We start from the raw sequence: 17,861 nt of genomic DNA, 5'->3' as shown, positions 1-17,861 counted from the left end.
ACCGTAAATATATCAAACATTTATTTTTGTGAGTGCATATGCATTGCCAGAGCTGGGTAGACTAGTTACTGATTACAAATTACGTGACAAGATTTGTAATCAGTAAAATAATCTCTTAGATTACACATTTTTGGTAACGTAATCTGACTACTTTTGGATTACATTTAGATTACTTTTGTGCTAACATTTATTTGATGTCACATATTGTAGGATAATCTTGCACTATTTTGACAGATACAAAGAAAAAATATATTCCAAAAATATATTCTATTCACCAACAAGAGCCTCAACAGATTCTTTTTAAAGTGCAATGTATGGACAGTTAATACTTCAAAATACTAACACTAATGTACCTGTTAGTGTTTGCTGATAGTAACACTGAATAAATCAAAATCTTATGATTTTAAAACATATTTACTTATAATTAAGTAAATTTAGAAAACAGCAACATTACATAAACAAATATTGAAAAACATGAAATTCACAGCAATATCACTGCTACATCAAATATTTAATCTATATTTCTTATATTATCATTATTAAATTATTATTATTATTTCATATATATATTTCATCTATATTTCCCCCTCACCGCCGGAAAAAATCAAAGAATCACGAATGTATATAAGCGGCAGGTTTATTATGAAAAAAATATAAACGTTAAAAAAAAATGAAAAATTAGGAGAATCAATTGTGAACAACTTACTGCCATTGTGTAAATAATATGTAATCATGTAATCCATAAAAAGTAACTGTAGTCTGATTACGAGTATTTTAAAAAGTACTTGATTTTTGGAATCAGATTACGTAATCCAGATTACATGTAATCCATTACTACCCAGGTCTGTGTATTGCTAAGGACTTCATTTGGACAACTTAAAAGGCGATTTTCTCAGTATATTTTTTTTTTTTTTTTTTGCACCCTCAGATTCCAGATTTTCAAATAGCTGTATCTGACCCTTATGACTTGTTTCGTGGTCCAGGGTCAGATATATAACACGTAAGAAATTGGTGGCCTTTAGGACCCTGTGATTATTTACGGAACTTCATATATATTCTACGACGTGATGTCAGTTGCTGCAAGCAAACATGGAGGACGGCGGAGTGTTGGTTGAGAAACCTCAGGTGAGATGTTATGCTGTGTTTTTAAGCATTTTACAAAGACAGGGGTGGCATATACACCACTATTATCTCTAAAAAGTTCTAGTCTATACAAACAAAATACATATATAGCAAGAACACGACTCTAAAGCTTAAAATAAACAGTGAAAAGATGCCGATTCATTCAGCTCGCCACAAATGCTCAGTCATGCCATTCTCTGACATCGGCTAGCATTAGCATGTGCTCTCACGTTAATTTACAGAAGAGTAGTGCTCACTGCGAACCTGTCAAATTCAAATATTTACTTTTGTCCATATTTGAGTTATGTATGGTTATTTTGAGAAGTTTTCTTTACTCGTTCACACATTATACATCGGTTAATCTCTAGGCTAGCTATGTAGCATAGCAGTTTATCAGTTGTATTTGTCATTTTATTAACATCTTATGACAAACATTATATATCGCTTAACAGAACTGTAGTGCATGCACTTTCAATTTTCAATATGTATGAATATATAAATCATATCAGTTTCTTGATACTCGTTATAACAGTTTGAATATGCATTAATTTATGATCTGTTATGTTAATTATGTGTGAAGTTGTGAGCTAATTATTTGTAAATTATTGTTATTAATAAAATTAAATCTAAAAAATTAAAACTAAAAAGTCAGGGGCTTAATAATAATAATTGCTGTTATTATTATTATCAGTGGTAGAAATGGCCGAGACTCACTGGGGGACTCTAGTTGGGGCATATTTTATATTTTTGAACCACAGAAGCAGAAATCCCACTATTTTTATGTATGAGATTTGCGTAGCATGTGGGGGCTAAATGATGGAAATCTTCTACGTTTTGATGTGGAACTCCTTCACCCCCTGAAATTCCCTGGACTCAGTGCCCCCCATTTCTATCCTGATTATTATAAAAACCTGTCTTTTAGATTTAATTTAATTGTATGTTCATGAAACATTGCCTTGCACCTATATATTTGTGATCTTTATCTGTACAGGATGATGTGCCGGCCCTGCTGAATTCAAGGCCCCAGACCGGCTTGTCTTTCTTGGCTCCTGAACCAGAAGATCTGGAGGACCTTTACAGCAGATATAAGGTTTGTGAGTTTTTTTGTTGTTGTTTGCTTTGTGTGTTATTGACATGCTACTTGTCTTTCACAATATTGTCCTCTGAATATTGACACTAGCCCACTTGTTGACACGTAATCACCAATGTTAATTGGCCCTCTTTTCTACACTGCAGAAGTTGCAGCAGGAGCTGGAGTTTCTGGAGGTGCAGGAGGAATATATTAAAGATGAACAGAAGAATCTGAAGAAGGAGTTCCTTCATGCCCAAGAGGAGGTGAAGAGGATACAGAGCATCCCTCTGGTCATTGGACAGTTCCTGGAAGCAGTCGACCAGAATACTGCCATTGTGGGCTCGACCACAGGTATCTTTACGTAATAGTATTGATTACAGGATGATCAGTAGAATTTAATTTACTCTATCTTAAGTTTTAAAATGGCTTTAATATAAAAAAATAGGAGAGTTCACAACTGTAACGTTGACGGCAAAGAGAAACAATATCATTGGAATCACTTTTAGAATGATTTTTTTCCTACTGATGAACGATAAAAACATTGACAGCCACTCAGAATCCATCCAACTTTAAAGAGCTTAAAGGGTTAGTTCACCCAAAAATGAAAATTCTGTCATCATTTACTCACCCTTCACGTTGTTACAAACCTGTAAGACTTTCGTTCATCTTTGGAACACAAATTAAGATATTTTTAATGAAATCTGAGAGATTTTTGTCCCTCTCTTGACAGCTACGCAACTATCACTTTGACGCTTCAGAAGTTCATAAAGAGATCGTAAAGCTAATCCATATGAATTGAGCGGTTTAGACCAAATTTTCTGAAGAGACACAATCGTTTTATATGATGAACTTTTATTCACATATAAATAGGGCTGTCGCGATAACCGCAATATCGTAATACGAGCCTATTGACGAGCCAATCGCAGAGGACTACAAAAAAACCGCAGCAACGCGATATTTGCATGTTTTCTATTTTTTGAAAGGTTATGTCCTTCTCGTTTTACACTTCATGCATGTGTACTAAATATTAAATAAGTTAGTAATGATAGCATAATGTGCACCATGGTGATTTGTACAGAGGCTCTGTAGATTTGCACTAAACAAGCGTAAACAGACAGTAAATGTAAGAGAGATTGACTGAGCACGTGCGATTACCTGCGTCTGTCCTTCAGACACAGACATACATTCGTGAAAAAAGGTTGTCGTGTCCAAGGATAGCGAAATCTCTGCCTTAGCATTGATGCATTACTGGTCAGCTGAGCCTTATGAAGTGGCACTCAAAGTTAAAATGATTTCAATAGCTTGTTTCATTACATCTCTCTTTGAATGAATCAGGGTTTTTGAACGGTTTAAAGACTCAAAGGCAGTCCCTCGGTAATACCGCATATCGCGCTGTTGAGCCACTCAAAAATACCGGAAAAATAAGGGAAATTCCTTAACCACGACAGCCCTACATATAAACATTGATCAGTCAACATAAACAGAAGCTCAACCGAACCTGCTTGAACAAACCTCTTGCGGAAGCTCAAACGTGCTGCGTAACACACGAGAATGAACCTCATTGGTTCTCGTACGCATCAAATGAACGATATAGATATAGTGTCGATGCTAATGTAGTTATTGTTATAGTTATCTTAATAGTTATCATTCTTGGTGTGAATGGGTCTTAAGTTGCTTTGGATAAAATAATCTGCTAAATGCCAAGTTTACTTTTAGAAATTTTATGACATTGTAAATGTTCATTATTTGAAGCTACATTTGGCTTTGTCAGTAGTGAGGTACATATATATATATATATATTTTTTCATTCCTTCAGGCTCCAATTACTATGTTCGTATTCTGAGCACAATTGACAGAGAGCTGCTGAAGCCCAATGCCTCTGTTGCGCTGCACAAGCACAGCAATGCTCTGGTGGACGTTCTTCCTCCAGAGGCTGACAGCAGCATCATGATGCTCACTTCAGGTATTCTCAAACAGTTCCTTGTTCATCCTGTATTATGATATTCATTTCCAACATTTTTAAGTCCATTGCACCTCTGTTTTAATGTTTTACTTTTAATGCGTTTCCACTCTACCTGATTCTAGATCAGAAGCCAGACGTGATGTACGCAGACATCGGAGGAATGGACATCCAGAAACAGGAAGTGAGGGAGGCCGTGGAGCTCCCTCTCACACATTTTGAGCTCTATAAACAGGTTAGTATCAAGTGCCTGTGGAAAATAAGTGGGTGTGTAGCAGCTTTGTTTGTCCACTCACTTTCTGCTTCTGTTTTCAGATTGGTATTGACCCACCCAGAGGAGTGCTCATGTATGGCCCTCCTGGCTGTGGCAAGACTATGTTGGCAAAAGCTGTGGCTCACCACACTACAGGTAGACTCAGTTGTTGTTAGAGGTTGTCAGTAGCTACCTTTTCACAGCCGCACCAAACCGTTCTTGTTGCTTAACCGTTTTGTTGTGTGCCGATCCGGCCCAGCTGGTGTGGATATGGTTTCATTTTTCACTCTGGGGGCTTTGAAGTTTATTCCTGAACATAGATGGAAATAAATTAATAGATCTGAAGCACATGGTTATTTTACAACTTCAGTAATTGTGTTTTTATGTTCTATAGCGGCCTTTATTCGTGTGGTGGGATCTGAGTTTGTGCAGAAGTATCTCGGAGAGGGTCCACGCATGGTGCGAGATGTCTTTCGACTGGCCAAAGAGAATGCCCCAGCCATCATCTTTATTGATGAGATTGATGCCATTGCTACCAAGCGTTTTGATGCACAGACTGGAGGTATGCGTCCCTCTCAGGTTTTCCAACTTCTGTTATCTTTCAAAGCTTTTGCTTGGGTATTTTACATATGTGATGTCTTAACTTTTTTTATGAATAATAAAAATTATTATTCATAATATTATACACCAAAAATGAAAACTCACTCTCAAGTTGTTCCAAACCTGTATGAATTTCTAATATATTTTGAAGAATGTTGGTAACCAAACCAAAGATATTCTTCAAAATATCTTAGGTTTGGAAAGTGAGTAAGTATTGACAGAATTTTCATTTTTTCCACAACAATATTAAGCAGCACAACAATGAAAATTCAGCTTTCCCAAAATTGCCATTACAGAAATAAATTTTTTAAATATATTAAAATAGAAAAGTTATTTTTCACTATAATAATCTTTCACAATATCACTGTTTTTACTGTATTTTTGATCAAATAAATGCAGTCTTGGTGACTGACCCCAAACTTTTGAACAGAAGTGTACATATTGCCCAAAAAATACAAATTTTCATAATTCACTCATCAATCATGCCTCATTTCATGACATTCTGAAGATATTTAGGGTAAACCTAAACTGTTGTCCTCACAAGTTATGAACTATATTTCAATTCTGCTAATCCCATAAACAGACTGAGATTTTTGTTGTTGTTCACTGAAAATCTGTCCTTTTTGTCTTATTTATTTATTTATTTATTTTTTCCCCTATGTTTGTAGCTGATAGAGAAGTGCAGAGAATCTTGCTTGAGCTCCTTAATCAAATGGATGGGTTTGACCAGAATGTGAATGTGAAGGTTAGAAAAAAACATTTTCGTCACCATTTCTTGTTTTTTTATGATGGTATCAACCTGTTGACATTCTGATTTATTCTTTCATTGACAGGTTATCATGGCCACCAACAGGGCTGACACACTGGACCCAGCCCTTTTGCGCCCAGGTAGACTGGACCGTAAGATTGAGTTTCCTCTGCCTGACCGTCGACAGAAACGTCTGGTGTTCACCACCATTACCAGCAAGATGAACCTCTCCGAAGAGGTTGATCTGGAGGACTGTATCCTCTTGACCCTAAATTAAGTTATTATCATTATGAATATGATTATATTTAATCATTTAGTAGAAGAAATTAGGAAAACAATGCATGAGAGTAAAAGAAAATATTTCACAAAATACACAAGTTTGGAGTCAGTAAAAAAAAAAAATTGAAAAATTAATACTTCTAATCATCAAGGATGCGATAAATGAATCAGAAGTAACAGTAAAGACATTTTATAATATTGCAAACATTTATTTTGTTCTATTGAATATTCTTTTGAACTTTCTATTCATCAAAGTGTCCTAAAAACAATTTAACGCAGTTTCCACCAAAATATTAAGCAGCACAACTGTTTTTAACATTCTTGAGCACCAAATCAGCATATTAAAATGATTTCTGAAGTATCATGTGACACTGAAGACTGGAGTAATGATGCTGAAAACTCAGCTTTGCCATCACAGGAATAAATTTACTTTTTTTTGTGTGTTATATTTCATTTTATTACCATTTTTTTTACTGTATTTTTATTAAATAAAGGCAGCCTTGGAGAGTATAAGAGACTTCTTTAAAAAACATAAAAAACCAAATCTTACTGACCCCAAACCTTTTGAAAGGTATTGTCTCTTGTATTAGAAGACTGTTATGTGTGACCAAATAAATGTTTTATAATTGCCCTTAACCAAAATGCAGATGTTGCAAGGCCTGACAAGATCTCTGGTGCAGATATCAACTCCATTTGCCAGGAGGTGAGTTAGAAGACACTATATGTTCATTTAAAAAAAAGGTTTATTCGTTTATATTTTAGTTGTGATCTACATTTCTTCATCAAGTGCATATGTTTCGCTTTTTTTTTTTTTTTTTTTTTTTTGACCAATCTTGTTTCTTTTGTGTCTACAGGCCGGTATGCTGGCTGTGCGTGAAAACCGTTACATTGTGCTGGCTAAGGACTTCGAGAAAGCTTACAAGACTGTTATCAAGAAAGACGAGCAGGAACACGAATTCTACAAGTAGAATACTCAACTAGATATCGGCATTCGCTTTTACCCTGTTTGTTTCAGCCTTTATTTGTACGTACAGTGTAATGTTGAGGACATAACACTTGATTTAAACCTTCAGGGTTTACACTGCTTGTACTGGGACATTGATTTCACAGGATTGTTTCAGATTTACATTATATAAAATATGGATGGGAAAACAAACATATACATCTTGTAAGCATTTTATGTATTCTGATTAATGAAGAAGAAAGACCTCCTCAAAGACAGCCATTAAAATTTTTTCCATAATGACTCTAAATAAACATGTTTTTGACAAAAACCCTAATGTATGCTGGCAGATAATAGTTTCAGTGTGTTTCAGCACAGAAATTAAAGGGAGTTTAGGAAGAACTTTCATATTTGACAGCTAGACAAACACTTTTTTGCATTGCTGTCTCCAAAAACCACCAAAGACAGAATGAATATGGGAAGTTTGATTTAGAAGTGGTTCAGCAGAGTTGTGTCGAGTGATGAATCAAGAGTTGAAACAAGATAAAACAAGAGTTGCATGGTGATGCACCAGAGCGGTGTCTTTGAAGATCTGGTGAGAAATATAATAATGAATGCGTTTCTACCAAAGTGAAGCATGGAGGAAGATGTCATGATGTGGGGAGTCTTTTCAGCTGCTGGTATTGGTGAGCTGCTTCACTGTGAAAAGCTTCCCACAATTTTAAAGTCTTTATCTAAAGAGGAACGATCAGACGTTATTTTTCAACAAGACAATGCTCTTGCCCAAATTGCAAAGACAACTAGTAAGTCCATCAGGCTCATGTTTTGGCCTGGTCAGAGTCCAGATTTGAACCATATAGTGAACATTTAGTCCCACATTAAACTCAAACTAACTGGGAGACATTTTTCAACTACTCATTATGAACTGTTTGAAGCCATTAACATTAAGTCGAACAACACTGACTCTTCTTCCTGTAAAAGCTGTCTGCAAATACTGTCTGAAGTGAAGGTTATTTGATAACTTTTTAGCAACACTTTAAACTGATTATGATTCCTGAAAAAAATCCTGAAACAGCAAAAATCATGTAATACGTATAAATATTGGACCATTGTAGAAATTAATATACCAAACTGCATATGACAGCACTGTTTAGACTTACAAATTGTAGTCCATTACTGAATACAAAATTGAAAGTTGTAGTTAGTAACATAATATATTACACATTTGAGGTAATATAAACTGACTACTGTTTGATTCACCCTAATTCTTTATTTTTAATCAATGAATTATGAATAATTTACTGCCATTTTGTGAATATTAAGTAATCATGTAATCAGCAAAAAAAGTAACTAGTCTGATTTTAAGTATTTTAACACATAATATAATTGAATTAATAATTAGTTAATAATTAATAATTTAATTTTTGGAATCTATGTAATCCAGATTACATAAAATCATTTACTACCCAGCACTGCATATAAACCAGTGTTATTTTGGTATAATTCAGATACTTTTATAGTTTTTATTAATATTTTGATTTAGTTTTTATTTTTATATTTTCCGTTTTCATTTTAATGTTAGTTGAAGTTTTAGTAATTTAGTGTTTTTTTTTTGTTTTTTTTTTATAAAGGTCTATAGTTTTTATTCATTTTTATTTCAGTTTCACTTTTTTCTTAGTACATTAAGTTAAACTAAATGAAAATGAGAAATGTTGCCATGGCAACTAGCTGAAATAAAATAAGTAAGCTTTTTATATATATTTTAATTCAGTAAATATTTTTTAATGGTTTTAGTTTTAATTTCAGTTAACTATAATAACCTTATACAGATTGCAATTAAACCTCTATTTCAAACCAAACCTAATTTCTTTATTTTGAACCGCAAGTTGAAATATTTCAGTCTCAATTTGTATTACTGGCTTTCACCACAAGATGGAGTTTGATAATAAACAAAATGTGCAATGACCCTCTCAGTATTGTGCATTGCAATTCTCCTATCAGTATGAATGACTGCCATTTGTAGGCTAATCAATCCTCCATTGTCTTGTACATCCATGTTTTCTTTGAATATAAACCGGTTCAACGGGCCTGGACAGTTGTAGGACAGAGCTGTGAAAGATTATCTGATGTGTCACCACTTATGCCCCTAACCACAAAGCTCTGCTCTATAATGTCATCTAAAAAACATCTAAAATTGGCATTTAAGTGTATTTAAGTGTTGCACTTAATTTATAATTACTTTGTTTTTGCTACTGCTTTTATCAGTTTTTGAGTTGGCTAAAGAACTTTATTATATGCCACTGATTATAGGCATTTTGGATTATGATCTTACCTGCACTTTATGTCAAACTAATATGTATGCGTCACGGCCTTTGACTGTGACAGTGACTTTGCTGCACCTTCATTTTCCTGAAAGGAATGATGTCAAATAAGTTACCCATTAATGCTTATTTATAGTTCAGATTGAAGTAAATGTTTTCACAATCTTTTATGAATGGTGGGTGGCTGGTGTAAGAGCTACTATAGTAGTGTAACATAGGTTGAGCGTAGACTGTAAAAAAAAGAAAAGAGTAAAACCACCAGTTTAGCCACAAGAAATGAAATGAGATGAAATGAGCTACAGGGATGAAATCACAATAATACATGATCATCCTGAGGTGATAGCCTCACTGAATTGGCTCAATGTGAGTTAAGTTGTAGTAGGACTCTTTTACATTCATGTACTATGATTATTGATGAATTGATTTTAGCTATTTGACGAATTTTATATCAAAGTTACAGCACAAAGAAACACGCAGAGGGTGTTGTTTTCATCCATAAAATGTTTCATTCCTCACTAAGAGTTCCCTAGTGTGCGCGCACATTCGCTCACTACAGCACAGCATAGCAACATGAGCGCGCATCACTTCCTGTGCATGCTGGACGCGTTCATCTCCGACAGGACAACCGTTGGACTCGACGAAGTCATACAAATAGGCAGGAGTCACGGAATATCTGGGTGAATAGTCCACCAAACTGCCCGAGTTTAATCAGGTAAGTTCTCAAGTCTAGTATCAAAATATTTTTTCCTCATTTGGTCTTTGTTGAAGTGTAATTTTCCCACCTTTTGGATGGTTAGTGAGTATGTGAGAAGCCCCAGTTGTGCTAGCCTGCTGTAGCTGTTGAGGACTGAAACAAAACCCCATGTTTATGGGCAAACGACTTTTTTTTCGTTTTACAGGCGCTCTAATAACACCTACATCATCAACCTCAGCGGCTATAGTGTGTCATTATATCCAGCTGTGACCGTTAAACACAATTATCACTACCTAACTGTCACGTAATCTATATTTATCTTGATGCATATTAATGCCTATTAGAGATCGACAGCTAGCGCTTATTAGATTATCGCTTAGATTTTTAAATAAGTTCTACTTGTATCAACTAAATAAACTACATAAAGAAAAATCATTATCATTTTATCATATTATTTATTTATCATTTTATAATATAATCATATTATAATTTCTGTTGTTGTTATTGATGGATATATAAGACTTTACAAGAAGGTTCCTCAGCTAGCAAGAACTAACAATAAACTGTTGTATTTTTTTTTATTAACTAACGTTAAAGATTAATAAATACTGTAACAAATGTATTGCTCATTGTTAGTTTATGCATTAGCTAATGTTAATGAATGGGAACTTATTGTAAAGTGTTACCCAACACATTAAATAATTACTTTACTTAAGTACTTTTTGTTGATTTGCTTTTTACTTTTACAACAAAATTTACCTCATACAACAAAACCTAAAGAACAACAGAAATAAAAAAAATAAATAAATAAAAAAATCAGTAATTATCTAAAAATTATATTAGTCTATTCACATTATGAGTGTTGTTATATTATAGTCTAATGTCTGTGTAGATTTCCATCACTACAAAATATAATACATGCTTACTTTCAGTTTGTTTCATTTTTACTGTTGTCTGTGGCTACAGAATAAGATATAACACTTTGTTTATCAGATTATTGATGTTATGATAAGCAACTTTTTAGTAAATAACCATTTTTTCCCCCCAGCATTTTGCTTAGTACTGGTGAACTGGTTCAGTTGCATTTCTTCAGGTAAATCTGGTATTTGGTTTCTCAAGATTGTGGAACATAATGTCACCCAATTTAAAGTAAAGACAGAAAAATAGGTTCTGCAGTTCAGGTCCTATAAACATTAGTAACACTGGATAAGAAGATTGTCATCTGTTATGGAAATACTTGAAGAGGACGTTTTTTCATCAAGTGTGTTTTGTTTAAGAGTTTTATTTTCAAAAAAAAAAAAAAAACCTGTTCTGGGCAGTTTACCCTGACACCTTTTTTACACCTTTTGCCATGCAAATTCATAGTATAAATTTTTGGTTGATAGTTTGGCAGAACAATTTAGGTAAATGTCACAGTGAGTAGATTAAATTGGTCTGTTTAAACACTTCTTGGAAGGCATCGTGAAGAATGAAATGTCTTTAAGCGCTTTGAAATTCCTTAGAGGAAGAGGTGATTTATACTGCGATAAGGAGGCTTACGAATTCATGATATTTGTGCTCCTCTGTAGGTGATTTATGAACTGCTCAAGGACTAGACAGATTTGTTAGAAAGAAAGGTGTTTTTTTTTTTTTTTTTTTTTTTTAGAAAAGTTTTTTTTTTAAATTTCATCATCTCACCAAGTAGGAATGCATGGTTATTCACTGGTGAAAGCTGTTGTCTAGTCCTATTTTATTGCACACTTAAAGGGTTAGTTCACCCAAAAATGAAAATAATGTCATTTATTACTCACCCTCATGTCGTTCTACACCCGTAAGACCTTCATTCATCTTCAGAACACAAATTAAGATATTTTGATTAAATCCGATGGCTCAGTGAGGCCTGCATCGCCAGCAATGACAATTCCATAAACAAAATAATGACTTTTAAACAATATAGTGATGGGCGATTTCAAAACACTGCTTCGGAGCTTTACGAATCGAATCAGTGATTCGGATCTCCTATTAAATGGCTAAACTGCTGAAATCATGCTCCGAGTCACTGATTCGATTTGTAAAGCTCCGAAGCAGTGTTTTGAAATCGCCCATCACTATATTGTTGAAAAGTCGTTATTTTGTTTTTTTGCCGCACAAAAAGTATTCTCATCGCTTTATAATATTAAGGTAGAACTACTGAACTCGCATGAACTGTTTTAAATATGTTTTTAGTACCTTTATGGATCTTGAGAGAGGAAGTATCATTGCTGGCTATGCAGGCCTCGCTGAGCCATCGGATTTAATCAAAATATCTTAATTTGTGTTCCGAAGATGAATGAAGGCCTTACGGGTGTAGAACGACATGAGGGTGAGTAATAAATTACATTATTTTCATTTTTGGGTGAACTAACCCTTTAAGCTATCCACCTCATTCCTACGCCCCATGACACTTTGCGTGAATTATGGGTGTAACTTCCGTTAAGCTGTAAACAGTCAGTGAAAGGCTCGCTCTATGAACGTAATAATACGTTTTTTTTTTTAAACTGGGTACAATGAGATGACATTATTCTACTCACCCTTCAACCAACGAACATTAAAAGGACATTTAAAAGTGTAAAAGCATCAACAAGGTACTTTCAACAGGCCATGAAAAAGCGCGATTCTTTCCACAGCAATAACAGACGGGTTAAATAACTATAGTGATTTATATCTGTATTATGTAATATACGTTGCCTTAATAAAAAAATGTTCATGAACTTCATCATTGCGTGATACTATTTCAAAGTGATTTTCATCATTTTTACAGATGATAAATTGTATTTACCTGTGAAAACAAACCTGTAAAGAGACGTGAGGCTTTGAGGAGAAAAACGAGAGATTCTTCGTGCACTCCAGTGAATTATTAATGGGATATATCGTAAATTATATCGGGAGAACAGACCACAAATGTGCAGTATATGTTGTCCTTTTTCATACTATTACAGCGGTATGCAAAGGGACAAAAGAAAATGATCATGAGGATAGAAAGCAGCGACTGAAAGAGCTCTTGCCATAGATATTCTTGTTATAACATGTTACGTTAAAATACCAAGCGTTACATTATTCTCATGGTGTCTGAAAATAAAACATGAAAGAAAAATTGACAGTTCATTCAGTCAAACTGACGGAGAAGCTTTATTTGTAGGGCAACCTTATGATTTGAAATGATTTGTTTCAGTCTTTTTAAATGTAAGTTCCCCAAACCGGAAGTGCAACCCATAATTCGAAACGCAGTAGGCTAGTCAGGAATAAGGTGGATTCCTGATAATAAATAGCTGCGCTTTGTTTTCCTGTGTGATACCATGACATTTTTTAATGGGTTGACGTTTTTAGTCCCCCTGGATCTTATCACTTGGTTACAGATCCAAGCAGCAGGTTGTTCTGCTTGCTCTCTAGGCTTTGCTCTCCCTGTAGCTTTGTGGTGTATAGGTCACAAAGTAGGAACAGTGAAATCCAAAATGGGTCAGTGAAATACAGTATCTCACAGAAGTGAGTACACCCCTCACATTTTTGTAAATATTTTATTATGTCTTTTCAATTGACAACACTGAAGAAATGACACTTTGCTACAATGTAAAGTAGTGAGTGTACAGCTTGTATAACAGTGTAAATTTCCTGTTCCCTCAAAATAACTCAACACACAGCCATTAATGTCTAAACCGCTGGCCACAAAAGTGAGTACACCCCTAAGTGAAAATGTCCAAATTGGGCCCAGTTAGCCATTTTCTCTCCCCGGTGTCATGTGACTCGTTAGTGTTACAAGGTCTCAGGTGTGAATGGGGAGCAGGTGTGTTAAATTTGGTGTTATCGCTCTCACTCTCTCATACTGGTCACTGGAAGTTCAACATGGCACCTCATGGCAAAGAACTCTCCGAGGATCTGAAAAAAAGAATTGCTGATCTACATAAAGATGGCGTAGGCTATAAGAAGATTGCCAAGACCCTGAAACTGTGCTGCAGCACGGTGGCCAAGACCATACAGCGGTTTAACAGGACAGGTTCCACTCAGAACAGGCCTCGCCATGGTCGACCAAAGAAGTTGAGTGCACGTGCTCAGCGTCATATCCAGAGGTTGTGTTTGGGAAATAGACGTATGAGTGCTGCCAGCATTGCTGCAGAGGTCGAAGGGGTGGGGGGTCAGCCTGTCAGTGCTCAGACCATACGCCGCACACTGCATCAAATTGGTCTGCATGGCTGTCGTCCCAGAAGGAAGCCTCTTCTAAAGCAGACTAAGGACATGGATTACTGGAACATGGCTGACACACTGGACCCAGCCCTTTTGCGCCCAGGTAGACTGTACTGTAAGATTGAGTTTCCTCTGCCTGACCGTCGACAGAAACGTCTGGTGTTCACCACCATTACCAGCAAGATGAACCTCTCCGAAGAGGTTGATCTGGAGGACTGTATCCTCTTGACCCTAAATGAAGTTATTATCATTATGAATATGATTATATTTAATCATTTAGAAGAAGAAATTAGGAAAACAATGCATGAGAGTAAAAGAAAATATTTCACAAAATACACAAGTTTGGAGTCAGTAAAAAAAAAAAAAAAAATTTGAAAAATTAATACTTTTAATCAGCAAGGATGCGATAAATTAATCAGAAGTAACAGTAAAGACATTTTATAATATTGCAAAAATTTATTTTGTTCTTTTGAATATTCTTTTGAACTTTCTATTCATCAAAGTGTCCTAAAAAAAAATTTAATGCGGTTTCCACCAAAATATTAAGCAGCACAACTCTTGAGCACCAAATCACCATATTAGAATGGTTTCTGAAGTATCATGTGACACTGAAGACTGGAGTAATGATGCTGAAAATTCAACTTTGCCATCACAGGAATAAATTTACTTTTTTTTTTTTTTTTTTTTCATTTTATTACCATTTTTTTTTTTACTGTATTTTTATTAAATAAAGGCAGCCTTGGAGAGCATAAGATACTTCTTTCAAAAACATAAAAAACCAAATCTTACTGACCCCAAACTTTTGAAAGGTATTGTCTCTTGTATTAGAAGACTGTTATATGTGACTGTCAAGACCAGATAAATGTTTTATAATTGCCCTTAACCAAAATGCAGATGTTGCAAGGCCCGACAAGATCTTTGATGCAGATATCAGCTCCATTTGCCAGGAGGTGAGTTAGAAGACACTTTGTTCATTTAAAAAGGTTTATTCGTATATATTTTAGTTGTGATCTTCAAGTGCATACGTTTCTCTTTTTTTGACCAATCTTGTTTCTTTTGTGTCTACAGGCCGGTATGCTGGCTGTGCGTGAAAACCGTTACATTGTGCTGGCTAAGGACTTCGAGAAAGCTTACAAGACTGTTATCAAGAAAGACGAGCAGGAACACGAGTTCTACAAGTAGAATACTCAACTAGATATCGGCATTCGCTTTTACCCTGTTTGTTTCAGCCTTTATTTGTACGTACAGTATAATGTTGAGGACATAACACTTGATTTAAACCTTCAGGGTTTACACTGCTTGTACTGGGACTTTGATTTCACAGGATTGTTTCAGATTTACATTATATAAAATATGGATGGAAAACAAACATATACATCTTGTAAGCATTTTATGTATTCTGATTAATGAAGAAGAAAGACCTCCTCAAAGACAGCCATTAAATTTTTTTCCATAATGACTCTAAATAAACATGTTTTTGACAAAAACCCTAATGTATGCTGGCAGATAATAGTTTCAGTGTGTTTCAGCACAGAAATTAAAGGGAGTTTAGAAAGGACTTTCATATTTGACAGCTAGACAAACATTTGCATTTGCTGTCTCAAAAAACCACCAAAGACTGAATATGGGAAGTTTGTTTCAGAAGTGGTTTAGCAGAGTTGTGTCGATAAAACAAGAGTTGCATGGTGATGCACAATGGCAGTATCTTTGAAGATCTGGTGAGAAATATAATAATGAATGCGTTTCTACCAAAGTGAAGCATGGAGGAAGATGTCATGATGTGGGGAGTCTTTTCAGCTGCTGGTATTGGTGAGCTGCTTCACTATGAAAAGCTTCCCACAATTGAAAAGTCGTTATCTAAAGAGGAACGATCAGACGTTATTTTTCAACAAGACAATGCTCTTGCCCAAATTGCAAAGACAACCAATAAGTCCATCAGGCTCATGTTTTGGCCTGGTCAGAGTCCAGATTTGAACCATATAGTGAATATTTAGTCCCACATTAAACTCAAACTAACTGGGAGACATTTTTCAACTACTCATTATGAACTGTTTGAAGCCATTAACATTAAGTCGAACAACACTGACTCTTCTTCCTGTAAAAGCTGTCTGCAAATACTGTCTGAAGTGAAGGTTATTTGATAACTTTTCAGCAACACTTTAAACTGATTATGATTCCTGAAAAAAATCCTGAAACAGCAAAAATCATGTAATACATATAAATATTGGACCATTGTAGAAATTAATATACCAAACTGCATATGACAGCACTGTTTAGACTTACAAATTGTAGTCCATTACTGAATACAAAATTGAAAGTTGTAGTTAGTAACATAATATATTACACATTTTAGGTAATATAAACTGACTGTTTGATTAAAAATAAAAAAGAATTAGGGTGAATCAATGAATTATGAATAATTTACTGCCATTTTGTGAAAAGTAATCATGTAATCAGCAAAAAAAAAAAGTAACTAGTCTGATTTTGAGTATTTTAGCACATAATATAATCAAATTAATAATATAATAATTACATTTTTGGAATCTGACTATGTAATCCAGATTACATATAACCATTTACTACCCAGCACTGCATATACACCAGTGTTATTTTGGTATAATTCAGATACTTTTATAGTTTTTATTAATATTTTGATTTAGTTTTTATTTTTATATTTTCTGTTTTCATTTTAATGTTAGTTGAAGTTTTAGTAATTTAGTTTTTTTTTAATATCTATAGTTTTCATAGTATTCATTTTTATTTCAGTTTCAGTTTTTTTTTATTTTAGTACATTAAGTTAAACTAAATGAAAATGAGAAATGTTGCCTTGGCAACTAGCTGAAATAAAATAAGTACATTTTCTTATATTTTATTTCAGCAACAAATTTTTTTATGAATTTAGTTTCAGTTAACTATAATAACCCTTATACAGATTGCAATTAAACCTATTTCAAACCAAACCTAATTTCTTTATTTTGAACTGCAAGTTGAAATATTTCAGTCTCAATTTGTATTACTGGCTTTCACCACAAGATGGAGTTTGATAATAAACAAAATGTGCAATGACCCTCTCAGTATTGTGCATTGCAATTCTCCTATCAGTATGAATGACTGCCATTTGTAGGCTAATCAATCCTCCATTGTCTTGTATATCCATGTTTGTTTGAATATAAACCGGTTCAACGGGCCTGGACAGTTGTAGGACAGAGCTGTGAAAGATTATCTGATGTGTCACCACTTATGCCCCTAACCACAAAGCTCTGCTCTATAATGTCATCTAAAAAACATCTAAAATTGGCATTTAAGTGTATTTTAATTAATGGAATTAATTTGGAATGACTACTCTCCATTAGGCTCAGTGCTGTTGCACTTCATTTATAATCACTTTGTTTGCTACTGCTTTTATCAGTTTTTGAGTTGGCTAAAGACCTTTATTATATGCCACTGATTATAGGCACGTTGGATTATGATCTTACCTGCACTTTATGTCAAACTAATATGTATGCGTCACGGCCTTTGACTGTGACAGTGACTTTGCTGCACCTTAATTTTTCTGAAAGGAATGATGTCAAATAAGTTACCCATTAATGCTTATTTATAGTTCAGATTGAAGTAAATGTCAGTCTTATCTTAATTGCATGGGGGAACATTTGTGATTGTGTTGCATGACAA

At 34.5% G+C, this 17,861-nt stretch overlaps 1 protein-coding gene across 3 annotated transcripts; it reads left to right on the top strand.

Annotated features, from left to right (window-relative positions):
- Positions 1–977: 977 nt before the first annotated feature.
- Positions 978–15,676, top strand: psmc4 (proteasome 26S subunit, ATPase 4). 3 transcript variants are annotated; one of them, XM_051864722.1, is made up of 11 exons: positions 978–1,125; positions 2,114–2,212; positions 2,359–2,545; positions 4,011–4,157; positions 4,280–4,389; positions 4,470–4,563; positions 4,802–4,969; positions 5,676–5,752; positions 5,841–6,009; positions 15,084–15,139; positions 15,258–15,676. In XM_051864722.1, exons 1-11 carry the CDS (start codon positions 1,090–1,092, stop codon positions 15,369–15,371), a joined length of 1,257 nt encoding a protein of 418 aa, XP_051720682.1. In that variant the 5' UTR covers positions 978–1,089; the 3' UTR covers positions 15,372–15,676. The 3 variants fall into 3 exon arrangements, with proteins under 3 accessions (XP_051720682.1, XP_051720681.1, XP_051720680.1); XM_051864721.1 differs by lacking the exon at positions 15,084–15,139 and adding an exon at positions 6,682–6,737 and having other exon boundaries at positions 979–1,125; XM_051864720.1 differs by lacking the exons at positions 15,084–15,139; positions 15,258–15,676 and adding exons at positions 6,682–6,737; positions 6,889–7,308 and having other exon boundaries at positions 981–1,125.
- The last annotated feature ends 2,185 nt before the right edge of the window (positions 15,677–17,861 follow it).

This window comes from Ctenopharyngodon idella, chromosome 16 (genome assembly GCF_019924925.1).
Source record: "Ctenopharyngodon idella isolate HZGC_01 chromosome 16, HZGC01, whole genome shotgun sequence".
NCBI lineage: Eukaryota > Metazoa > Chordata > Actinopteri > Cypriniformes > Xenocyprididae > Ctenopharyngodon > Ctenopharyngodon idella.
Note: the sequence above shows the minus strand (reverse complement) of the source record. Positions and strands in the feature narration are given on the sequence as shown.